This window comes from Myxine glutinosa, chromosome 12 (assembly GCF_964187855.1).
Source record: "Myxine glutinosa chromosome 12, kmMyxGlut1.1, whole genome shotgun sequence".
NCBI classification, from domain to species: Eukaryota; Metazoa; Chordata; class Myxini; order Myxiniformes; family Myxinidae; genus Myxine; species Myxine glutinosa.
The window spans coordinates 60574616-60602013 of NC_136272.1; the positions used below are offsets into that span (position 1 = coordinate 60574616).

Sequence of the window (27398 nt, forward strand, 5' to 3'; positions counted from 1 at the left end):
GTGTGTAAAGTAAAAGGTGGAACATTTGTGTGTAAATTAAAAGGTGGAACATTGGTGTGTAACGTAAAAGGTGGAACATTTGTGTGTAACGTAAAAGGTGGAACATTGGTGTGTAACGTAAAAGGTGGAACATTTGTGTGTAACGTAAAAGGTGGAACATTTGTGTGTAACGTAAAAGGTGGAACATTGGTGTGTAACGTAAAAGGTGGAACATTTGTGTGTAACGTAAAAGGTGGAACATTTGTATGTAAAGTAAAAGGTGGAACATTTGTGTGTAAAGTAAAACGTGGACATTTGTGTGTAAAGTAAAAGGTGGAACATTTGTGTGTAAAGTAAAAGGTGGAACATTTGTGTGTAAAGTAAAAGGTGGAACATTTGTGTGTAAAGTAAAAGGTGGAACATTTGTGTGTAAAGTAAAAGGTGGAACATTTGTGTGTAAAGTAAAAGGTGGAACATTTGTGTGCAAAGTAAAAGGTGGAACATTTGTGTGTAAAGTAAAAGGTGGAACATTTGTGTGTAAAGTAAAAGGTGGAACATTTGTGTGTAAAGTAAAAGGTGGAACATTTGTGTGTAAAGTAAAAGGTGGAACATTTGTGTGTAAAGTAAAAGGTGGAACATTTGTGTGTAAAGTAAAAGGTGGAACATTTGTGTGTAAAGTAAAAGGTGGAACATTTGTGTGTAAAGTAAAAGGTGGAGCATATGTGTGTAAAGTAAAAGGTGGAACATTTATGTATAAAGTGAAAGGTGGAACATTTGTGTGTAAAGTAATAGGTGGAACATTTGTGTGTAAAGTAAAATGTGGAACATTTGTGTATAAAGTAAAAGGTGGAACATTTGTGTGTAAAGTAAAAGGTGGAACATTTGTGTGTAAAGTTAAAGGTGGAACATTTGTGTGTAAAGTAAAAGGTGGAACATTTGTATGTAAAGTAAAAGGTGGAACATTTGTGTATAAAGTAAAAGGTGGAACATTTGTGTGTAAAGTAAAAGGTTGATCATTTGTGTATAAAGTAAAAGGTGGAACATTTGTGTGTAAAGTAAAAGGTGGAACATTTGTATGTAAAGTAAAAGGTGGAACATTTGTGTGTAAAGTAAAAGGTTGATCATTTGTGTATAAAGTAAAAGGTGGAACATTTGTGTGTAAAGTAAAAGGTGGAACATTTGTATGTAAAGTAAAAGGTGGAACATTTGTATTATACTCTTAAGAAAGTTCGTTTTTGGAGGGGACTGCTTTGGTAATACTGTTCGCTCAATTTCATTCACACGTCTGCTTATCTCTTTAAATAAATACGCTGGTGATACGTTCCCTACATCCAATTCCATCACATCCCAAACGTTTACAATGTGCTGTCTGTCGGAAGAGCGAGATCAACCTGTTAAAATTCTCTCACGTCCAACAAAGAAAAATCATCCATAATAAGCTATTCGTACAAAACTATTTTTCACATTTCTCATCGTTGTGACGTAAAGGCCGGCGTGTCTGCAAGGTTCATACTCAAGGCACTCTTCTACAAACATTTTCTCCATTGGTACAATAAAATAAATTGTATTGTATTATGCATTTCCTTTGTGCCCATGTCTGGCATTGTTCATTTGCAAGGTAAGAGTAACATGCGAGGAAGGGAAGATAGAGAGAGAGACAGAGAGAGAAAGAGAGAGACAGAGAGAGAAAGACAGAGACAGAGAGAGAAAGACAGAGACAGAGAGAGAAAGACAGAGACAGAGAGAGAAAGACAGAGACAGAGAGAGAAAGACAGAGACAGAGAGAGAAAGACAGAGACAGAGAGAGAAAGACAGAGACAGAGAGAGAAAGACAGAGACAGAGAGAGAAAGACAGAGACAGAGACAGAAAGACAGAGACAGAAAGACAGAGACAGAAAGACAGAGACAGAAAGACAGACAGAGACAGAGAAAGACAGAGACAGAGAAAGACAGAGAGAGAGAGAGACACAGACACAGACACAGACACAGAGAGAGAAAGAGAAAGAGAAAGAGAAAGAGAAAGAGAGAGAGAAAGAAACAGATACAAAGAGACAGAGGAATATTAGGGGTACGGTGAAAACCATCAAGTAGTCTTAGAAACAAGTTTAGGTTTGGTGCTATCATCTGTACCACTTTTTGGAATAATGTATGTGACATTTTGGAATTTACGTGCCCACAAGCACCTGCATGATATGATCCAAGTCACTTAGCTCCTGCTTGGTACATGCCTGTGATGAACCGCCCTCAGCAAGGCACGGAGGAAAGGCCTCAGGAGTTACAGGCTTGCTGCTGATCAAGATTGTTGATGACAAAGGGTCAAAGTCATACATGGATGTGTCAATATCTGAAAATACACTGTCGAGAGTCAGGTCTGACAGGAAACCCGCCATGTCTGCAGTCACTTCCAGGCCGCAAGCCTCACTCACCCGGATGCACGGCAGGCCACTCTTTCCCTCAATACCGGGCCACAGGCCTGCCGAGAGGCTTTCGGATACTCGGGTTGGTACTACAGACCCGATTCCACGGCCAGCCGCCAACGGCGCTCTCTCGTCCGGAATCCTACCGGCTAACGCTAGACCCTCCATGCTTGCCTCAAGAACCGAAGAAGGTGTAAGAGCTGGGCTTGCCAAGAGTGGCTGTGTGTCTTCCGTGACCGCTACGTCATTGCCAAGGTCTGGCCCGCTTGGGCCCTGCGTTGCCCGCAGGGTGTTGCGTACAAGAACCGAGAGACGGAGAGAAGGGTCAGGAGATGAACGCAGGGCATGGAGCTTTGCCACGGAAAGGGCAATGACCATTTCACGGTTAAGAGATTCACCAGCTTCGCAGACAATGGTTCCATCGTCCAGCCGTGTCCAGGCATCCCCACCTCGCAACGAGTCAGGCTCTTCAAACCACAAGCCTTCCGAGGGTTCCTCACACTCGCTGAGCTTGCGCTTCACACCTTTTCCCAACATATATACAGGAACTGCAGGACACGCATACATACAATTAGCCATCTTTTCTTTTCTTTTTTTCCCAAAAAAAATTCAAAATTAAATCACAGAATATGAAATAAAACATCGTCATGCCACAACTATCTTTTGCACACTGGAGCTGCAACAACCATAAATGCATGAAAGAAACCTTCATGGGATAACCTGCGACACCAGGATCCAGCGTTATGCATTTACAGTGGACCGGTATCACAATCTACAGGATTGCGCTTGCAAGAAAAAAAAAACGACTCCAAAATAACCCTCACTACCAAGGTCGCAAACCATTGGAGACACGGAAAGAGAGCATTTCATGTCAAACCGACTACCCGAAACACAACACAGCCAGTCAAAAATAACTTACTGTGTCTGGAGACAGTGTTCTCTGATAATAGGAAACCCACGAAAACAATGACAAGCAAAACATGAGCAATCGGATTTACAAACAGGCAAATACGGCACCTTCGGATCTGCTTTCACCAACAACAAACGAGAGAACTTGTACATGGAGGTGGTAGCTGTGAAGGAAGGAAACTCAATGGAAGAACGTCAGTTAACAACGGGTTGCAAGCAGGCATGCAGGCAGGGAAGCAAGAGAAGTCTCAGCGTGGCATGCGGTAAACAGCTCCAACATTCCGGCAAAAGAGAGAGAGAGAGAGAGAGAGAGAGAGAGAGAGAGAGAGAGAGAGAGAGAGAGAGAGAGAGAGAGAGAGAGAGAGAGAGAGAGAGCACGTTGGGCCTTTTTTTTTTTTTGTTAAACACACGCATGCATGGTGGTGGCTGAAGCTCAGAGGCTGGGGCTGTGGTGGGCTCCTCGTATGCTGGCTGAGCGGCGCAGATTTATGTGCAACCTAATATGCGGCAGCGGCATGCCTTCAGCTGCTTGCCGTGGGGAGAGAGAAGAAGGAGGGAGGGATAGCTGATAGAGCGAAGGAGAAAAAAGGAAAGCAAACACAGAAAAACAAACAACTACCTTTTTATCCTAAGGAGTATAAATGGCAGCAACTTCATAAGATGGTATTTTGGATTCCCAATTTACCAAACTGATTTTGATACTTTTTATGAATGAAGTGCTGCAAATGTTTTCTCAAAACACCGATAATTCAATCACACTGATTGTGATCTGTACTCCGGACAAAACAAGAAGTGGACTCTGGATGAGGAAAAAAAAAAAAAAAAAAATCACACTAAGACAGACAAACACACCAAGCAAACTGGAATGTTGCTTGCTTATCAAATAATGGCAGCTGTACTATTTATCCTTACATTATGATCGAAGGTAACCCTCAACTGGTGGCTCCCAAAGTCAGGTACTTATCCTGCCGCCCAATACAAACGCAAGGTGTGTGCACCCATCGTGTGGTGTCGGCATCTCCATGGAACCTGTGGTAGGCAATGTAAAAGCAGAGAGGTAGAGGGGTTGCAAAAGGTAAGTCTCGTGTTGGTATGGCCAAGAGAAGGAGAAAGTGTACCGGAAAGGGACAGGGGGTGAAAGATGCCAGCAGAAGGTGGTTTTTTTCATGCACCGTGCCAATGTTCTGCACCCATGTTAATCTGTGCCTCGGTCATGCTACGAGCGAAAGACCCTCGGCAGAGGAGTGACGTCATTGCAAGAGTAATTTTGAAGTCACAGCCACAATTGAATGCGCCCTCGTCAATATAATCAATAATTTCTACCAAGACTTCTTGTCAGTTCAATAATAACCACTCCAATTCTGTTTCCTTGTATTCCTTGGGTTTTAGAACATTTTTGGTCATTACCCGGTCCTAAAGTCCTGGTGTTGGCTTAGCGGTTAGGGTGCCGGCTTGGGATCCTAGGATCCTGGGTTTGAATCCCGGTCGATCGCTGAATTAACGCCAGGGGGGTTGACTCAGCCTGTCATCCTTCCGAGGTCCGCAAATTGAGTACCAGTTCACTGGTAATTCCCCGTGTGTCGCAGGGGGCGACTAACAGGGTTGGCGGCAGGAAGGGCATCCGGCCATAAAACATTGCTTCAAAAAGGGGACCACGGTGCCCAAAAAAGGCCAACCCCTGCCCTGCGGGGAAAAATGGCCTCTAAAGGTGGTTACCCGGTCCTAAAGTGGTCATTTTTTTTTTATAACTATGGAACATGCTCTATTTTTGAGAGTTTCAAGTACATAGTACAGAGGACTCTTCTTCTTTTTGGGGGGGGGGGGGGTGGCGTTTAAGGAGATTTTGGGCAGCACTTCCTTCTCACAGATTTTAAGTGCCCATCCTGAGTTGCTCTGAAAGCATTAAAATTCAACCACAATATATGTCTGGGCTATCGTCACATCACATATATACCGGGCTGGCAGGATGGCCTAGAGGTGACCACACTCGTCTGTAAGGTGTATAGGCTGGGTTCGAATCTCGGCCTAGCTATAAACTGCCATCCCGGTGCTTCACAGGCAGGGTGATGGTGTCCCATCTGCCAGAATTAGGTGGTGGACATTCGAGATTCCATGGTATTTTTGCGAAGAGTAGGCGAGCTATTGCCGGCACCACAATAGCGACCACGAAGCACCCACTTTAGCAGGAGCATCAAAATGACCAGATTTCTCACAGAGTCTCTTGTTTTTCAGGAGAAACAAGTTTTTCACTCTGTCCCACACAGGGTGCTCACAATTCCTTGGTGTAAATGAGTAATACCCTCAAGTATGGGATTTACAGCCAAAAAGATAGTGTTTAATATGATGTTCAATTTAGGGGGGGAATGTGACCCCTGACCACTGATAAGAGCAGTTAGAATAAACCCAGTGGATGTGTGATTATATGAAAGACACCAAAGAGGTTTACCTTCATATATACCTTGATCACATTGTCCACATCATTTAATTAAAGAAAGAAAAGTTACAACTTCTCCCAGTGAGATCTCGTCTTGTGCTCATTTAGTGAAGTAATTGGTCCTGATGAAGTGTCCCACTTGATTGTGGTCACTTTAAAACCCAATCAGTAATGTCCAGCAGTGTTCACACAGTAAGGTAGCGATATTTAATTGTGTGGTCATCATACACTTGGTGGTTCAGGAGCAGGTACACATCCTTGGAATGTGCGTGCGGTTAACCTTTTAATGTAGATGGCATTTCCGCAAATTAAAAGGGTAAGACATGGTTGATTGCCATGGCGAGCAATTTCCTGAGTAGGCAAATGAAGATTAACGTAGTTGCCAAAGCAATGCGATGTCAAAAAGCATCCAAAAGACTGGAATGTAATGATCAAATTTAAACGAAAAACCAAAATAAGTATTTCACTTAAAATGCTGATGGGAAACCAGTCGGCACACAAGTTGTTCCCGACAAACTCCGCCAAAACGAGGTAAGTGCTTTGTTTGAAAGTGCTCCACTCGATGCATGTCCATAGACTTATTGATAAAGCAGAGATTTCAACAGCCTTTGGTCCCTTGTCTTAAAGCCATGTGTGACTTAATGGTGCGACAGGTGTGCACGTGCACAAATATATACATACATAGACACACACACACATACAGTACAATCAGTACACACACACACACACACACACACACACACACACACACACACACACACACACACACACACACACACACACACACACTATTTTAAACAAAGGAGCACACTGATCCTAATTATGCCGACACATCACCTCCAAAATAGGAAGTGCTCGTGTGGGACGAAAATCTTTGCAGACAGATTTAACACCCCTAGGGTCACAAATAAATGAAAGCAGAGATGTCGATCCAGATCTCGCTCTTGTTTGAGCCGATCATGAAAACATGCTGCAAAATAGTTTATTCGTGATCATACCAAGCTCGTTACTAAACGCAGATTGGTTTTATAACGATACACATGACGGCATAACTTATCACACAGAATAATTTATGCACATGATGTCAGTGTCATGTCATGGGGTCAGTGTGCTCCGTCGTCAAATTATTATTCCTGACTGGTGATCAGAAGGGCAGGGACAATGTGTTTGTGGCAGACGACATTTGTTACCAACAGGTCGTCCAGCAAGTGCTGTGGTGCGGCTCGGTCTGTGCCCTGTTGGGTTAGCGGGCTCAATCTGTGTGTGTACACACAGTCGTGGCCAAAAATATTGGCACCCTTGCACTTTTTTTCAAATAACTCCCAATTTTCTCTAAATATAAGTTGGAATTGACAAAAGTATTTGGTCTCCACAATTCTTTATTTCACTGTTAATATGACAGAACCTTTGTTTTAGATTCATAACTTAACATATACTTTTATATCAGAAAATAAAAATAAATGGCAAAATTATTGACACCCTAGACTTAATATTTGGTAGCACAGACTTAATATTTGGTAGCACAGACTTTGGACAAAATAACTACAGTCAAGCGCTTCCTATAGCCACGAATGAGCTTCCTCCACCTCTCTACTGACAGTTTGGCCCATTCTTCATGTGCAAACTGCTCCAGTTCTCCCAGATTTGAAGGGTACCTTCCCCCAACTGCTGTTTTCAGATCTCCCCACAGGTGTTCAATGGGATTTGGATCTGGACTCATTGCTGGCCACTTCAGAACAGTCCAGCGTTTTGTCTTGAACCATTCCTGGGTGCTTTTTGAAGTGTGTTTGGGGTCATTGTCCTGCTGCAAGACCCATCACCTCCGACGGAGAAATAATCGTTATGATCTCATGAGTTGATTAAGCTAATTTACGACAAATAATCCAGAAGAATTCACAGTTTCTAAACGCACGCCATTTTAAGGTATATAGAGCAGTTTGATATGTCCTTCCATGGCATGGCATTCAAATTACAAAAGAATAACAAAACACAATGATAACATTGTAACAAAGCATATCTATCTATAATTCCAGTAATCTCTGTACGTTTGTACGTCTGTACGTTTGTTTGTCTGTGACCGCTGTTTCTCGACAACCACGGGTCCGATATACTTTTAACTTGCCAGGTATATTGCTGGGGACCCGAGGATGTGCCTTTTCAAGGTTTCATATTAATCGGACAATTACTTACCGAGCTATGTCCAAAAAACGATTCAACCAATCAGAGAGCAGCGAACGATCGCGTGTGCCGAACGTGGAGGACACACTCTGCCTCGGATGGCACATTTGAGAGCGTATTCATTTATTTCACGTTTGCAAACTATGTTGGCGTTAAACTATGTTTTAAAACTAATAAAACCGAATTTGCGATTCATTCGCTTTCCTGCGCGTTTGTGCACGCGATGGCGATTTCTTTACCAAACTCCGGAAGCCGTTCGCTTTGGACCAAACCATTGCATGTAAATAGAGGGGGGGGGGGATTGTCACCGTACTCGCAAGTTGTTCGCTTTGGACCAAACCATTTCATGTAAATAGAGGGGGGGGATATAATTTTAGATATAGATATAGTACGGGCAATGCCCTAGTATTAATTAATAATAACAAGCATTCTGAGTATTGCGCTGCAATACATGTCCCCTACCGGCAGTCTGTCTTCCGGAAAACTGTTGGGGAAATTACCCAGGGTTATTTACCCACAGGTTCTGAATCGTTCCCAATCGCTAATTACCTCAGGACGGGCTCACCTGTGATTCGCACTTGGGACTTCGATTTATACACCTTGCAGACAGGTCAGCAGAAGCACGAGAAAATAAGTTGTTGATAAAGAACCTTTCGAGTCGCTAAATATCAGTAATTTATTATATTTTCCGGTTCACGATCATTGATCGGTGTATATATATGTTGCTGGGCTTGGCTCCGCCCCTCCCGAAAGCGCGCGCTGTGTCACGCTGTTGACGTCCGCAGAGGAGGCTGAGGGCGTGCGGTGCGGCTTGAGGTAAACTCTAGAATAAACAAGAGATATCCATTAAAAAAAAACATTTTCGTTTAATTAACGATATCTGCCAAACCACGTGCCCTATCGCAAATTCCAAAAGGACATTTTAGTAGACTGACGTGCTGAACAGATCTGTGAAGTTTCCCCTCGATTGGATCAAACATGAGGGAGGAGCTAGGTTTTAAAGGTTCATGCTTAAAAACGTCATAACTCTGAAACCACGTGACGCATGACGTCATGCTCGCTGAGTTTTTTGTTCGTCATGGGTATGCGATTCTACCTGCAAAGTTTGTCCTCGTTCTGTTCAGCCGTTGCAGAGAAAAAGGGGTTTTCGTGTTTTCACGAAAAACAATATGGCGGCCGAACCACGTGACCTGTGACGTCATAATTACCATTAAAATATTCTACAGACAGAGTCCCCCCTACGGTGAAAAGGTGATCTCAATCGGTCCTATTATTGCAGAGAAAATCTTTTTTAAAGGAAATTAAAACTTAAAATGGCACTGAGTTAAGGATCATCAGAATTATCAGAATTCCCAAAGTTCAAAGTGCCATAACGTTGTCAAAAATGATCGAAACGTCGTGAAGTTCGAACTTGATCTGTAACTTATCATGAGGAAACGATGTGCCAAGTTTGAAATCATTAGCATTAAGAGTTTAGAAAAAAGGTCCGGAAAACTGTTCTTTGCGTGACGGACGGACTGACTGACGTTGGGACGGCGTGCAAACCTATAGTCCTCTCTGGTGTACACCGGTAGGGGACTAATAATATTAACAACAACAACAAGCATTCTGAGTATTGCGCTGCAATACATGTCCCCTACCAAAGTTCAAAGTGCCATAACTTTATCAAGAATGATCGAATATGCAAATTTATGCAAGGTTGATGCTGGTTTTCAAACTTGGTCTGAGGTATGCTGAGACACGTGTGTCATGCCTCACCTCATTGATAAGCCCGCAAGGTCGCTCCATGGAGCAGCCTGCATGTATTGCACTGTGTGAATTATATAATTAGCAACTTACGGTCTGAGGTACTAGCGATTCAAGAGATATACATTAAAAAAAAAAAAATTCGTTTAATTAACGATATCTGCAAAACCACGTGCCCTATCGCGAATTCCAAAAGGACATTTTAGTAGACTGACATGCTGAACAGACCTGTGAAGTTTCCCCTCGATTGGATCAAAAATGAGGGAGGAGCTTGGTTTTAAAGGTTCATGCTTAAAAACGTCATAACTCTGAAACCATGTGACGCATGACGCCATGCTCACTGACTTTTTTGTTCGTCATGGGTATGCGATTGTGCCTGCAGAGTTTGGCCTCGATCTCTTCAGCCGTTGCAGAGAAAAAGCGGTTTTTGTGTTTTCACGAAACACAATATGGCGGCCGAACCACGTGACTTGTGACGTCATAATTACCATGAAAGTATTCTACAGACCGAGTCCCTCCTACGGTGAAAATTTGATCTCAATCGGTCCAATTATTGCAGAGAAATAGTTTTTTTAAAGGAAATTAAAACTTAAAATGGCACTGAGTTAAGGATCATCAGAATTATCAGAATTCCCAAAGTTCAAAGTGCCATAACTTTTTCAAAAATGATCGAAACGTCGTGAAGTTCGAAATTGATCTGTAACTTATCATGAGGAAACCATGTACCAAGTTTGAAATCATTAGCATTAAGAGTTTAGAAAAAAAAGTCCGGAAAAAGTGTTCTTTGCGTGACGGACTGACGGAGGGACGGCGTGAAAACCTATAGTCCCCTCTGGTGTACATCGGTAGGGGACTAATAATATTAGTATAATTTGGGAATAACAATAATGAATGTATTAATTGTTTTAGTGTTCCGCTCATCCCTCTCCTCCACGGCTGCAGAAACCCTCATCCACGCCTTCATCACCTCCCGTCTGGACTACTGCAATAGCCTCCTCTATGGTTCACCCTCAACAATCACCAATAAACTCCAATACATTCAGAACTCCGCTGCCCGTCTACTCACCCATTCCCGGACCCGTGACCACATCACCCCCGTCCTTTACAAGCTTCACTGGCTCCCCATCTCCCAGAGAATCCAGTACAAAATCCTCCTCTTGACCTACAAAGCCCCCCATAACCTGGCCCCATCCTACCTGGCTGACCTCTCCAGACACTCCCACCCGCAACCTCCACTCTGCCAGTACCAACCTCCTGACCCCCCCCCCCCCCAATCCGGACCAAATTCAGATCCTGGGGGGACAGGGCCTTCTCCATCGCTGCTCCCACCCTCTGGAACTCACTACGTCACACCATCAGAGACTCCTCCTCACTCACCACATTCAAAACATCACTCAAGACCCACCTGTTCAGCACTGCATTCAACATTCAACCCACAGCATTTAACCCCTGACTATCACTTCTCCTTCTCCCTCCTTTTGCTTTAAATATTTCCCTATTGATTCTTGTATTTTTGCAATTGTTGTTTTCATGTTTTGTTATGCATTATGTTTTGCACTCTGTCAAAGCGCCTTTGGGCTTCATGAAAAGCGCTATACAAAATAAATGAATTATTATTATTATTATTAATCCCCCAACCCCTGGCCCAAGCACATCTGGACTTGGTGAAAGGTAAGCTAACACTCAAGCACTACAGCAGGCAGGTATGCTACAAGGCTGTGAATGCCAATGAAAATTTGGTCCAATGGACCAACTAGTCCTTTTTAAATGCCGAGCATCAAGCAAGGAAGCAGCCTGTACCATTTATACTTTGGTATGACTTGGCTGGGATTTGAACCACCGACCGTGTTTTTCACCGTACCCCCAATGTTCCTCTCTGTCTCTGTCTATCTGTCTCTCTGTCTGTCTCTGTCTCTGTCTCTCTCTCTCTCTCTAACTCCCCACCCCTCTTCCTGTTCATCCCTTCCCGTGCTTGTTGTGTCCAATAGTTGCCCCATTGCTCCTCTGTCAATTTGCTTCCTTTTACTCTCTGTTGTCACACTCTTCCAAGAACCAAGATTTTGTATACAAACAGATAAATAAATACTTATGAATTGTGGGTTCAAAACCTTACACAAAAGAGTTTTGAATGAAGACAATCTCTCCAGCAGAGTCCATGTAAGTAAAATGAATAAAAACACCATTTTCAAAGTAGAAAAGAGTAAACAACACAAGTCCTCTTTTGAAAATATCAATGGAAGATAATGTTAGTGATGTACAAAAAGGTGATGTTTACATCAAAGAAACGGCGATCTCATTTCACTGCACACAACTCCACGCATTTGAGCAGGGTACTAAGCATTTTGTAGCAGTCAAATAACTTTCCATCATTCAGGAAAAGTCGGGTGCAAAGTAGAGGTCAACCATCTGGCATCTATATGCCTTTACCTACATTTCTTCACCTCCTTCCCAAAAGCTCTACCAGATGTAAGAGGAAATGATAGACATTGATACCTATTCAAAACCTCACCAGGATCTGCATATAACATTTTGAGTATCCTTCGACAAACTTTAGAAAAAGATTTTCATCGTCACTGACAGAGATCACTTGCATCAGTTCAACTATGGATTGTAGTGAGGCAGCCAACATCAGCTATCGTTCCAATACATGGCATCTCTTTGTTACAAGCAAACAAACAAGCTAGGCCCCTTCTATATGGTCCAGGTCATGTCGCCGAGTCGTTGACATTTATGCCATAGCTGTTTTAGTGTCAAAAAAGGAGAAACAAAATGGTGGCCAAGACGAGCCATTTGAAAGGAATTGGTGTCCATTTCCCCCTTAAACGATCTTGTGTTTCTCGTCATCATGGCGTCGTTATGTAGGTTTTCTTGGTCTGTCCTGACATTCGTACACACTGGAAGGTATGCAGTCAAAAATTGTAGTACTGTATGATACATATCACATTATTTTATGAAAAATAACTTTAGAAATATGGCGGACCAGGTAATGCCACATTTAGCCAGTTATCCCGTTTCATCGTGTTCAGTTATTACCTCCGCCACAAAGGTGGATGGAGGTTATGTTTTCACCTTGTCTGTCTGTCTGTCCGTTTGCGGATATGAGGAGCATTTAATTTTTGATGTGATTCTTCACCACTTGGAGATATGGCCAAAAACGCTACATAGCAGGATATCTCAAAAAGTTATGGATGGATTTGGACGAAACCTGTTTGACACGTTGTGTGTGTGTGACAAGGAAGAATCGATTCCATTTTGGTGAAGATCGGGATCCAGCTAGTAGAATTTTAAAAGTGATTATTCACCATTGAGTGATATGGCCAACCAGGCGCGGGTGTGCTCTTTACTGAGTGCCGTTCTAGTTCATTCATTTATTGTCTTCCAACATGGTATTTATAAATTCAATGCAGGTACCGGTACATTCAAATGTCATGACGATTGTTTTTATCTTTTACAGAAGTCTACATGTCTACCTGACTGATGGACAACCATGGAACTTGTTGCTGTATTGAAACGTAAACGGAAAGCATCTTTCCCATCTGAAAATGTCTGTGAGAAAAGGTCCCGCAGATGACAAACTATACTATGGAAGGGTACAGAAGAGGGAAAGCAACGAGTTTGACATGGCATCGTTGAACGCATACGATTAGGAGACATGTAGTCAACAGACCTTTTGCAGAAGCGAGCAGAACTGACTGACGAGGACTGGTCCGAGGGTACGTTTGTATGGCACATATCATGTTATGGGAATTTCAGCACAGAAACTAGACTTGAATGATTGCGTCAGCAATCAAATACAGATTCAGCACAAGCTGGAGATTCAGCCACTGAACAGGACCAAGCAGCAGTGAGACAATCAAGATCATCTTCCATGTTACTGACGACTCAAACCACACCTGGAGGTTAGCCTGGGCAGAGCTACATTGTGGATAAATGTGCTCATGAAAGTCAGTGGTGGCACCAATTTGGGCATCACTGCTCAGCATTTGCAGACACCTGTGCCCACTTTGGACATCAAGGGCAGCTGTCATCATACCGACGACCTGGCCAGTCTGCTGCACCTGTGTACGTGACACTTCACGTTGCATTTCCTGCACCTGCAGCCAACGATGCTCATAGGAATAGAGAGTGGGAGAGGGATAGCACACACCTCTACCACTTTAATTCCTTCTCTGTGCAGGTTTTTCCCTTCATTGGCACCAGCTCACCTGCTCACCACCCATTTGTACCTATACAGCCATCGCACAATGCACAATGCTTAGCGAGTATGCCAACTAAGGGAAGAGATTCATCGAAAGCGACGACTCACCACCATCATCATCGTCATCATCATCATCATCATGTTCTGCCAGAACCCTGAAAAAAAAATGGTATGTGAAATGTGTCTATGCTCAGCATGCCCCAGAATACTCGATCTTGCAGTAAATGATGTCATTATGTGGGTCAGTTTGGCAGGAGTTGTTGGAGACCTCTGTGCAGCAGAAGGTAAATATCACTTGGAGTGGTGGGTTTGCTTTCAGCGAGGCATTGAAAACCTCCAATGAACCAACAATGACAACCTTATTGACATTTGCTTGGGTGAGATGTGTTCTGATATGGTGCAAGAACAATCCCAGGGACATGTGTATTATATGTCATACGTGTGGCATCTGTATCAGGATATGTGTGTCACAGTAGTGGGCAAGCTATCCGTCCAAAGTATTTATCAAGAAGACAGAGCTTCTATGATGACGTGAAGAAGATCATCGGCCTCAGGTGCAGCACTGTTCATCCACTGGACTCAAAGCCATTCCTGCTGTACCCAAGTGACCTGAAGAACATGGCACTGACCACTGTAGAACATGACCACTGTAGAGGGTCCCTCTGGCAGACTCTGATAGCTCATCCACCACATCAGATGAAACATGTCCCAATGTCGCTTTACAGGACATAACGCTGCAAGAGATTGGGAATACTGCTCTGCAATTGCGCGTATATTTACAAGATGCACGGGGGCATGATGCAAGGTGGCATGGGATTGACAATGACCATGTCGCAGAGATAATACCAAACAGCCTCTGTCTGTCTTTGAGTGTTCTATTCGGAGGGAATGTCGTAGTAGAGGCATGGGATGAGCAAGAAACGACTGACGACTTACAAATTAAGATCTGCAGCATTACCCAAGATATTATCAAACAGCATCTAAGAGCAGAAAACTTGCACCGAAGCACATTGCAGCCATTCCATGTCAAATCATCAAAGAATCTGCCGTCATCTCTCAGATTTTTGTAAAACTTTGGGAACCAATTGGGACCCATGAAAAACGGCAAGAACTCAAATATTTTTGCTAACAGCCTCTTAATTAGTGAGATACAGACTAACGAACTTTGGACTAATTAGCGCAACGTCGCGAATTCAAATGGCCATATCTCTAAAAGTATAACACCTAGAGAGCTGGTTTTGGTGTCATTTTAAAGGTATTTTCATGCCCTATGAATTTGTCTGGGCAACATTTTCCTACCTCCAACCACAAAAAAGTTATCACAAAATATAAACTTCAATTGTGAATCCCCAAAAAATGTATCCTTCAAATTTCCTCAAATTCATCCCAGAGGTACCTTATGATGTCGAGAAGCTTCCACATAAATTTTGTGATGGGCACTCCAATAGTTTCTGAGATATGAGCAATAATGTACATGTACGTATGGCATATAGGTTCGAAAATCAGCATTTGTAATGTATTATACAATCAATAAGTGAGTTCAAGTACACAGTGTTCACTAACCTGACTTAGGTTCACTAACCAGTGTCACCGATTTTCTTGGTTTTGGATTTCACATATTTATCTGCAGCAAGTCTCTTTTTTGGAATAGGTGATTCTCCAATCAATCCCAAAGACTCATTCAGTGTATTCAGTTCCATTTCAGGAGAATGAAATTCAAACTCCCCTGAACTGCCTGGTATTGGTGATTCACCTCCACCATCATTGTCCTCACTACTGCTAATAGCGCTGCTGGTCACTGGTAATGGTATTTCACTCTGAGTCTCTACCACACCTGGTTGTCTTTTTGCCAGTTTTTTACGACACTGGGTACAGATTTTCTGTGCACTTTGCAGTTTGAGGCTTGGATGAGCGGCTATGGCTTTTTGGCTAACAGCTCTCAAGCCAGACGACTTTGGTTTTTCATGAGCTCCAAAGGGATTGCAGCAGGATTTCTGCTTCAAGATGAACTTTTCCTTGGCAGTCGTCATTTTTCTGCAGCTCCTTCAGAAGTGAACTGCCAATTTCTGTTGGTGGCAGGCCTAAGCATTACACTAAGCCAACTTGGACTTTCCCTGGGGATCTTAGACTGTGAAAGTTGCATCACCTCGACTTACCCACATGGGAAATCCCAGTTGGAATTCCCCAGATGAGAATTCCCCTCAGGCCCAGTTGAAAATGAAAGTATATGATACTTCAAAGCAATTGATGGTTGTTCCCTGTGTTCCCTGTCATGGCTAGGTTAGAATGATTGTATAATACATTACAAATGCTGATTTTCGAACCTATATGCCATACGTACATGTACATTATTGCTCATATCTCAGAAACTATTGGAGTGCCCATCACAAAACTTATGTGGAAGCTTCTTGACATCATAAGGTACATCTGGGATGAATTTGAGGAAATTTGAAGGATACATTTTTTTTGGATTCACGATTGAAGTTTATATTTTGTGATAACTTTTTTGTGATTGGAGGTAGGAAAATGTTGCCCAGACAAATTTATAGGGCATGAAAATACCTTTAAAATGACACCAAAACCAGCTCTCTAGGTGTTATACTTTTAGAGATATGGCCATTTGAATTCGCGACATCGCGCTAAATTAGTCCAAAGTTCGTTAACCTGTATCTCACTAATTAAGAGGCTGTTAGCAAAAATATTTGAGTTCTAGCTGTTTTTCATGGGTCCCAATTGGTTCCCAAAGTTTTACAAAAATCTGAGAGATGACGGCAGATTCTTTGATGATTTGACATGGAATGACCCATTGGTCTTTGTGTACTTGGTCACTGCATCAGGCTACTCGCTCAGAGAATTTGGTGAACCTGACTCTGCCTGCTGTGCAGGTCTGTGTTGAGCTTGTAATTTGCGGCTGCAAGAAGAAATGCAAAACTGCTACCTGCAAATGTTCAAAATCACAGAAAATATGCATCCCTGCCTGTGGAAGCGATGCAGAAGAATGCTGCAATCCTGCAGCAAATTGTTAATACACCTTGAAGTGGTACACAGAGACTCAAAAACGGGCAATATGATGGATGAGAACATTCTTACCGAGACATTTTTGCAAATGTGTGATCTATTACGTAGTTATTTTGGCATCACAGGTCATTATTTACAATTAAAACATGGTTAGATTGTAACTATGATGTTGGATTATGAATCCTTGACCCTTAAAACATATTGTTACATTTGTGGGGGTAGGGATACTTTAGTCCAGGTAGATTTGTATAGGTAGGTACTCCGAATGTCGTGTAGAAACCTTGATGTAATAAGTACTTGTGTAGACCGTGTGTTCGGATTAAGCTTGTATATTTGTCCCCATCGCGAGGGGGCGGCATGTTAACTATCGCCGACGATTCTCCCCCTTTCTTCATGTTCTGGACCTCAATGCGTACGACAGTGTGCCGAGACCTTTCTGGGGATTGTGAGAGAAATGCCAGTGGGATCCGTTCAGGTAAGCTCTCTTCAGCATCCTCATCCTCATCCTCATCCTCCTTCCACCCCCCGCCCCCCCTCCCCCCATGTGTATTGACTCCGCCACATTTGATGAACACCTTGGAGTAACGGCTTGTTCGGCTATCTGTTCCTTGGAAATATTTTAATTGCCAGGAACGCGACAATATAGAGCGACACCAAGATCAGCAAAATCGTTCAAGTAGTTACGACTCAACAACTCTTTCTTCTTCGCAATGGATCAAAATGATGGCGGCCATTTTGAATGACATCATTTATACCATATATGGTGATGTGGGACAGTGTCAACCACCCAGGTGTTGATTCTGACCATATAATCGTCACATCTGGACAGTTAGCTTGCTTGTAACGAAGAGATGCCATTTAACCAAGATTGCATAATAGGCCACCATAAAACGAGACGGACAATTCCGGCCACCTTCGGGGGCGGAGGCATAATGAATCAGAATTGGTCCTCAGTACAAAAATGCAAGAAACATATACATACACAAAAAAAACAAAAAACTAATCTGATCACCCTGATGAGTGACCACAATTGGTAAATAAATATCCCCAACCTATAATCGGGTTTTTAAAAACCCCAAACACCAAAGGTGGACGGATGTTATGTATGTGCCCCGGTCTGTCTATTTGTTTGTTTGTAAGCAGGATATCTCAAAAAGTTGGATGGATTCGGAGAAAACTTGGTGAACAGGTTGGGTGTGTGACAAGGAAGAATTGATTAGATTTTGGTGAAGATCCAGATACGAGAATTTTAAAAATGATTATTCACCATTGAGAGAACGGGTCAAAAAGGACATATAGCACGATACCTCAAAACGTTTTGGACGGATCATGGCAAAAAATGGACAAGTTGGTTGGGTCACAGGAACAAGCCCATTAGGTTCTGGTTCAGGTCCGAATCCAGATCCGCCCTGTCAGTGGATAAAAAACAAACTGTGCAGCCTGGCAAGGGTATGCGCTCTACCACGTGACGTTACTTGTTTATTAGTCCCCTAACGGTTGCACCAGAGGGGACTATAGGTTTGCTCTCCATCTATCTGTCTGTCCATATGTCTGTCTGTCCATCCCACCTGTGGTTTTCTAGACTTTTTTCCCCCATACCCTTTAACATATTCAACTGAAACTTGGTACATGGCTTTATTATGATAAGTTACAGAAGAAGTTCGAGTTTCAGGGCGTTTTATCAATATTTAAAATTTGTTGTGGCTTTACTATGCAAAATATTGGGATCGGTAGGGGACATGTATTGCCAAGCGATCTCGCTCTTGTTCTGCATTCATCTCGGGCTCCTTACTCGTTTTATTAACATTCTTCACATCTTTATCCTCTTATTTATATGGTTACGATTTGGTTTACAAATGTTTGTTTTGTCGGTGGTAGAGAAAGTCCTTTTTTGTATGCAGAGGGTAGCTGGTTCTCCAGACTGACAAGGATCAAAAGGGAGCAGACAGATAAGACATTGCACATGAGTGCATGGATGGCAGAAGGGAAGGGGATGGAAGGAGGTCAGTGAGAGTGGAGGAGAGCAGCATGGGTGGGTATGAGAGAAAGCACGAGCTGACGATGAGCAGCACTCTTGAAATACTGGAGGGAGGGACACGAGTGAGACAACTACAGTTATACAGACAAGAGAACAGAGGGTGGAACATGTGTACATGCTAAGCACCATTCTCAGGACATTTTGTTTGTCCATTGTATTCTTGACGTTGCTACTTTGACCACAGAATACGTTAAATAATAAATATATTATATAGTGTAGGTGACAGTCATGACGCAGATTTTTGGAACATGCATGTGACGTGTTTGCAGGTGGTAGGGATTGTGCACCGAGAACCATCGGGTTGTGATGTTGCTGCTGTACAACAACAAAAAAGGATGAATAATTTACGGCACATCACATAAGGCTGCAGGATAGGCCACTATGGTAGACGAGTCATACAGACTGAAATGTTTCAGAGGTCATCTTCGATCGTGGGTGCTCTGACCCATGCTCAATGAAATACCTGCTATATATCGTTTCTGGCCCCGTCTCTCAAAGGTGAGCAGTTCTTTTTAATATGTAAAAAATTCTCGTTTCCAGATCTAGATCTTCACCAAAATCAAATCAATTCGTCCTTGTCAGACACCCTACCTGTCCACCAAATTTTGTCCTTAACTGGGTTTAATTTCAAAGGGTTTGATTCCTGTGTCGGTGAAACCTTTTGTTTTCCCCTACTCCAAATCCCTTCGTTACCTGCACCACCGAAGGTGGACAGAGGTTATGTTTTTCATCCCCGTCATTTTGTTTGTTTGTCTGGGAGCAGGATATCTCTCAACGTTGCAAACGGATTTGGACGAAACTTGGTGGACAAGTTGGGTGTGTGACAAGGCAGAATCGATTCCATTTTGTACACTGTTCAGCCTGGCGGAGGTATCGAGGAACTCACATCACGTTACGCCGCTTCGCATCTCAGAGTGTGGTTGCTGTGTGTACAACAGCTTCTCCATCAAAAACGAAATTGCCACACCAGGTGGTCACCCATGCGTTCTTACATTGAATAACGGACTCTATGAACAGGCAATGGTCATAAAGACAAGGTTACCTGATGTTAAACGGCAGAAGAACAATTACATAAATAACCTCAGGATCAAAGGCAGCAGGAGCCAAGTTGTCATTGCACTCAAACCAATCCCTTGTATATCCCAGTAAAGGGAACTACAAAAACACCGATAGGTTAACACAGGTACAAATCTGTAACATGGGCATGCATCTCAAATCTCCATTCTTCTTCAATGTTACTCGTACATGTTTTTCGTTTTTGTACTTCAACATATTTATTGAATGGAAAACAACGGAGTTTTTCATTCAGCTCATGGTTGCATACATTTTACGGACGCGTACCCATGCGGACATACACCAATATATTTACTTATTACCCAACATCTAATTTACTTTAAACTTGTTCATATTTTCCTTTACTCAGGTGCTCCTAATGATTTCATCAGCACATTTTCCATATCTAATATTTTTACTCTTGTCAATACCATTCATCAGATGAATCAAACATTCACCCGTAGGCCGCAAACACATGTAGCCGGTATGATAACGCTGCACCTTCTCTGCTTTTGCTCTCGTGTGGATTTACAGAACTTTTCACATAAAGGACGTGCACGAGGAAATGTGATTGGTGGATTCGATGGAACGATTTAAAGTTAAAGTATTACATCCACTTGCAAACACAACACCATGTGAGCTCCACTCAATTCCTGCTGGCAGTTCAAAACGTAGCCAGAGTTCAGAACTAATCTATATATTATGTACGCACCTCCTCCACCACCAACACCACATTTGTTTTACTCCTCGTAAGCACCATATATTTCCATTGCTTCCATTTCCCCTCGACTCCAATCCCTTACAAAGACCCTTGACTATTCTTTTTCCTCACCTCCGAAACTCTTCCTTTCTTCTCAAATATATATCTTTTTGGACTGTATTTCACCCCCCCCCCCCACCCCCCCATATCCCACCCTGTCTTTCCACAACCGCCCGCTCCCCCCACACCCACAACGTTCCCTAGCACCTTGGCTTTCTCCTTCTTTTGCATATGTAACACAGATGTCCATCCCTTCACATGACAGTTCAACAGGAAGTACAGTAGTGTGCTTATCTGCGCACCATTTCGTAAACTTGGATTTTGTTCAAGGATACAGACATGCTCAACCTATCCGTCTAACGTACAGTATAAGGTGCTGCAAGCAATGGGATAAGCAGCCAAATGTTCTGTATACAGAGACGTTAAACAAGAAAATTCAATCCAAGGTAGTGACAGCACAGAGGTGCTAAATGTTCTGCGTCGTAATTGTATTCTCTCGCCAGTGTGTAAGGATCAGAGAGGATCGAGGGGCAAACAAAGCGTATTCCACGAAGTACATGGGATCACAAGCAATACGCACGATCCGTACCCAACCAAGCCGTCAATATGAAAGCAGGTGAGACACGTGGACATAAATGAAACGGACGATGGAGAATACAAAACGAATCATAGCATTGGGGACAAAAGACAAGTCCAGCACAAGGAAAACTTTCCCTCTTCCCAAAATGAACAGGTGCAAAATGGCATATTCGCGCACCGGACTAGACCTCCATACAACGGCGGCCCAAAGCACACGATTGCACAACGCACATTCAATTCCTGTGCCCTTTGCCTCCAAGAGTCGAAGTTCAAAACCAATTCCAAAGCTTAGCGAGGAGGCACCGCAGCAGGTGCAACATGATGGTCACAACGTTGCGAGATGTTAACGCGATAATCAACACCTGGCAAATTTACCTGCAAGCAAATGAGTTGTCAGGAAGAAAACATTCCTATAACATAGTTGCTCATGAATTAAATCTCTGATCAAAAACAATAAAATCTCTCAATTATTATTATTATTATTTTTTACAAAACTTGTGATATGGTAAAGGTTGCTCATGGATATGTTGGAGGCCTGCATCCTGGAAGTTGTGTGATCAAATTCGACCAAAGGTGGCAGCAGCAAGGTGCATGGGTTCTGATCTTCGGAAATCTGAAATTATCTGTAGAGAAGGATGATCAATGATCGTTAGTCGAACCCAGCTGGCTCAATAATGGCCTGTATGGAGGGGAGAGGGGTAAGGGGTAAGGTGCCTGCCCAAATGGGTATGGTCTACATGTAACACACCGATCCATACGACGACTCTTCATGCTTCCGGAAACTCGCGCATAAAAGGCAGAGCCGCTCAAAACTCCACTCACCGAAAGATCAAACAAAAACGAATTCTAATTCGGACCTCGAGGCTACAATGAAACAGGTGGTTTGCTTGCACATGGATGCAAGCAGAGGGTGACGTTCCGATGCCGTCGTAAAGGCAGACGTGACGTTGAAATTGGCACTATGACGGTAAGGTGATGAGCGAGACCACCTGTGGGGGTTCCTTTCCCTATTCTGCATTCACCACTTCCCCGAGGCCTCGACGCGTCACCTACCGGTGGTACGAGCGCAAGCCGAGTCGGAAACCCTCCCGAGTTCCGCCCTCGTGTGCACAAAACCTCTTCGCATTAATGCGATGAGGTGTCCAACAAAAGTGACCAAACCAGAAAGCACATTTTGATCCATCACCCACAATGTACATACATCAACAAACAATTTAAAGCAGAAGTAACAAACTCCTCCAAATGAAAATTTAAACCAAATCTTATTTTACTTCCTTAACCAATCAAAATACCTCTCAAATGTTTGCCAAATGGATTTTCTTGAAAGGGCTTTTTTGGCCAATATAACTCCGAAAGTGGCAACTGCAGGTGTAAACTAGAGTGGCGCTCGGTAGAGCGGATGCCTCCGCCAGGATGAACAGTTTACGTTTTGTATCGAATCTGGATTCGGACCTGAACCACAATCAAATTGCCTCCTTCTTGTCGCCTCAACAATTCACCCACCACATTTTCTCATAGGTCATTCACAACTTTTTCAAATAGCATGCCATTCTTGGCCCCAGGGTAGAAGCTTGGTACCCTTGGACCTCACCCCTTATAAAGGGAAGAGGAGGAGAAGATACTACATATCGGCTTTTTTGCTCCATCTCTCAATGCTGAAGAATCACTTGGAAATTAAAATAAATCCCAGATCCAGATCCGAATCTTCACCAAAACCGAATCAGTTCTTCCTCATCACACACCCAACCTGTTCACCAAGGTTCGTTTGAATCAGTCCATAACTTTTTCAAGATATCTTGTTCATAGACAAACAAACAGAAAGACAAACAGGCAGACAGTGGTGAAAACATAACCTCCGCCCACCCATCTGCGGTGGCTCAGGTAACTCCAAGGAATCGGGCCTTACAAGTTGCTTTGGATAGAAATCTGAGGTTTGGGGACTAAAGACCATTTTTTGGACTAAAGGACTATTGTTGGTTTTGTCGAACACCACTTTGGGAACAATCATCCTCATTAAACAACAGCCACATATATCATAATCACAATACACAGGGGAAATGGGGCACGAGTAGGGGGCACGACCGTTATCCCCACGCTTATTGAAAACAAACTGGGGGGTATTGCAATCGGCTCCATCCGTCTATCACGCTATGTCCGAAATGGTTGGGCAGAAATTCAACATTGATAGTTGTGATCACCATGTGGAAAGAAAATGCCTTTTTGAGCAGTTGTTCTCTGACATCGCCCCCCCCCCCCCCCCCCCCCAGAGCCATGGGACCGGGTCAAAAGGTTAAACACAAAAAAAATCACTTGCGTACAAATTCTAAAACGTGTTTTTATGAAACTTTGTACAGTGTATGCGATCAACATTGGGAGACGCATGGAATATGTAACGAGTTTTGGGGGTGACACCTGGTGCATGTTCCAGGGGTGGGGACTCGGGTAATAGGGGTCAAAACGGGGGAAATTTAAACTCAAAATTTGAAATTGGGTCATTCCTGGTGGATGTTTTAGCATCTTTCAACTTTGCTTTCGGTGGGAAGCGTGGCCATTTGTGATGGCGCACCTTCGACCTCACTCTAGTTTAAATTTTTCAGACTTTACAGGATTTATAGGGCAAGCCATTTGATGACCTTTGCACTACGTAAAAAGAACAACAATCAGACACTGCTGTCTTTTTGCCTCCATTATTGGAAGGTATACAGACAGCACAGTGCCAGACAGCTATAGGTAAAGCGAATAAGGTTTCAGGTGTATCCACAGGAGGATAAATGATAAATCAAAGGAAGTAGGTGTTAACACTGTAGAGGAGTTTAGTGAGGCCTCATCTAGAAAATTGTGTATAGTTTCGGTCACCACATCTCAGGAAGGACATGACTGTCATGGAAGAGGGGTCGGGATTCCGGGCCTAGCGAGACTCAGCTATGAGGAGCGCCTGAAGGAGGCAGGACCTCATACATTAGAAAGGAGGTGATGATGAGGGGATACGATGAAGATGTTTAAAGTGATCAAGGGGATAGACAACATAAGTGTGGTAGAATAAGGATCAAGGGTCATGGTCTTAGAGTAAAGAAGAAGAGATTTAAGAGGGTATTATAAAGGCAAGGCAATGGTCGAAGTAGTTTAGAATTGTGGTAGAATAAAGACCCCCGTCACCCCATAGTGACCATGGTAACGTGTGTGTGCCCCACTGTTGTCAGCCTGCTCCTCCACTCCCCCCGAATAAGATGTGTGTGCTTGCCCTACTGTTCTCGGCCGTGACCCTCCACCACCACCTCCCCACAATTAATTAAAGTTGATCCAACTGTTGGACTGAATTGATGTGGTGCAGGTGTACCATAGGTGTAACGGACCAAATGGCCCCCTCCTGCGTCACAGTTCCTTGTGAAATCGAGTGAAGAGGAAGAGCATGAACCCAAACACGAACACCTTAATACGAACACCTTAATACGAAGGGAGAAAAAACAGAGAGATACCAAAATATCAAATATCGTCACATCCACCACCAACGTCTTTCTCAAAATCACCACCACTCGTCACATCCACCACAAACGTCCTTTCACGAAATCACCACCACCAGTCACATCCACCATAAACGTCCTTTCTCAAAATCACCACCACTCGTCACATCCACCACCAACGTCCTTTCACGAAATCACCACCACCAGTCACATCCACCATAAACGTCCTTTCACGAAATCACCACCACCAGTCACATCCACCACAAACGTCCTTTCACGAAATCACCACCACCAGTCACATCCACCATAAACGTCCTTTCACGAAATCACCACCACCAGTCACATCCACCACAAACGTCCTTTCACGAAATCACCACCACCAGTCACATCCACCACAAACGTCCTTTTTCAAAATCACTACCACTCGTCACATCCACCACAAACGTCATTTCTCAAAATCACCACCACTCGTCACATCCACCACAAACGTCCTTTATCAAAATCACCACCACTCGTCACATCCACCACAAACGTCATTTCTCAAATTCACCACCACTCGTCACATCCACCACAAACGTCATTTCTCAAAATCACCACCACTCGTCACATCCACCACAAACGTCCTTTATCAAAATCACCACCACTCGTCACATCCACCACAAACGTCATTTCTCAAATTCACCACCACTCGTCACATCCACCACAAACGTCCTTTATCAAAATCACCACCACTCGTCACATCCACCACAAACGTCATTTCTCAAAATCACCACCACTCGTCACATCCACCACAAACGTCATTTCTCAAAATCACCACCGCTCATCACATCCACCACAAACGTCCTTTCTCAAAAACACCACCACTCATCACATTCACCACAAACGTCATTTCTCAAAATCACCACCACTCGTCACATCCACCACAAACGTCCTTTATCAAAATCACCACCACTCGTCACATCCACCACAAACGTCCTTTATCAAAATCACCACCGCTCATCACATTCACCACAAACGTCATTTCTCAAAATCACCACCACTCGTCACATCCACCACAAACGTCCTTGATCAAGATCACCACCACTCGTCACATCCACCACAAACGTCCTTTATCAAAATCACCACCACTCGTCACATCCACCACAAACGTCATTTCTCAAAATCACCACCACTCGTCACATCCACTACAAACGTCATTTCTCAAAATCATCACCACTCGTCACATCCACCACAAATGTCATTTCTCAAAATCACCACCGCTCATCACATCCACCACAAACGTCCTTTATCAAAATCACTACCACTCGTCACATCCACCACAAACGTCATTTCTCAAAATCACCACCACTCGTCACATCCACCACAAACGTCATTTCTCAAAATCACCACCACTCGTCACATCCACCACAAACGTCATTTCTCAAAATCACCACCACTCGTCACATCCACCACAAACGTCATTTATCAAAATCACTACCACTCGTCACATCCACCACAAACGTCATTTCTCAAAATCACCACCACTCGTCACATCCACCACAAACGTCCTTGATCAAAATCACCACCACTCGTCACATCCACCACAAACGTCCTTTATCAAAATCACCACCACTCGTCACATCCACCACAAACGTCATTTCTCAAAATCACCACCGCTCGTCACATCCACCACAAACGTCATTTCTCAAAATCACCACCACTCGTCACATCCACTACAAACGTCATTTCTCAAAATCATCACCACTCGTCACATCCACCACAAACGTCATTTCTCAAAATCACCACCGCTCATCACATCCACCACAAACGTCCTTTATCAAAATCACTACCACTCGTCACATCCACCACAAACGTCATTTCTCAAAATCACCACCACTCGTCACATCCACCACAAACGTCATTTCTCAAAATCACCACCACTCGTCACATCCACCACAAACGTCATTTCTCAAAATCACCACCACTCGTCACATCCACCACAAACGTCATTTCTCAAAATCACCACCACTCGTCACATCCACCCCCCCTCCCATATATGACTATAACTATAACTATAAGTATAAGCCGCAACCTTGAGAGACATATTATATGATATTATATATATATAAACACAGCAGTAATGTTGTTATTCGTAGTTACAGAAAGTAGTTAATGAATCGCGAAACCCTGAGGTGACGTGTGGACCTCGTCGAGTGAGGGGACGCGATCACCAGGAGACAGACAGACGAAGGCTCCTGAAACAGTCCGCGGCGGTTAGACTCGGACAGGCAAAGCTGTTTCCCTCCGGACCAGACTCGCTCTCATCTTCAGACCGAACGTCACACGCCGGGGTCTCATTCTGAGTCAGACGCGTGGGGATACGGACACGACCCTCACCTACCTGGCTCGCCCGCTCCGTTTCGGCGGACTTGGTCGCGGGCAGATGCTGAGAAAGCCGGTCAGGAATAAGGTGGCGAGAGCTCGGGGGGGAAAGGGAAAGGAAATTCCTGACTGGATAACGAACGTCGCTCACACTTGAGGAAGCGCCATGCGCGCGCACCGCCGACACCGCGGAGCCCGTGAAGCATTTAAAGAGCTCCCGATCTGAGGTAATTCCTCTCTTCTGACTACCTCCGCTTATTCGTCGCT

At 43.5% G+C, this 27398-nt stretch overlaps 1 protein-coding gene across 1 annotated transcript; it reads right to left on the reverse strand.

Annotated features, from left to right (window-relative positions):
• Nucleotides 1-607: 607 nt before the first annotated feature.
• Nucleotides 608-27398, reverse strand: LOC137437449 (SERTA domain-containing protein 1). Its single transcript, XM_068131787.2, has 2 exons — nt 27147-27398; nt 608-2944 (listed from the first exon to the last, which is right to left on the reverse strand). The coding sequence occupies exon 2, from the start codon at nt 2931-2933 to the stop codon at nt 2145-2147; it is 789 nt and encodes a 262-aa protein (XP_067987888.1). The 5' UTR covers nt 2934-2944; nt 27147-27398; the 3' UTR covers nt 608-2144.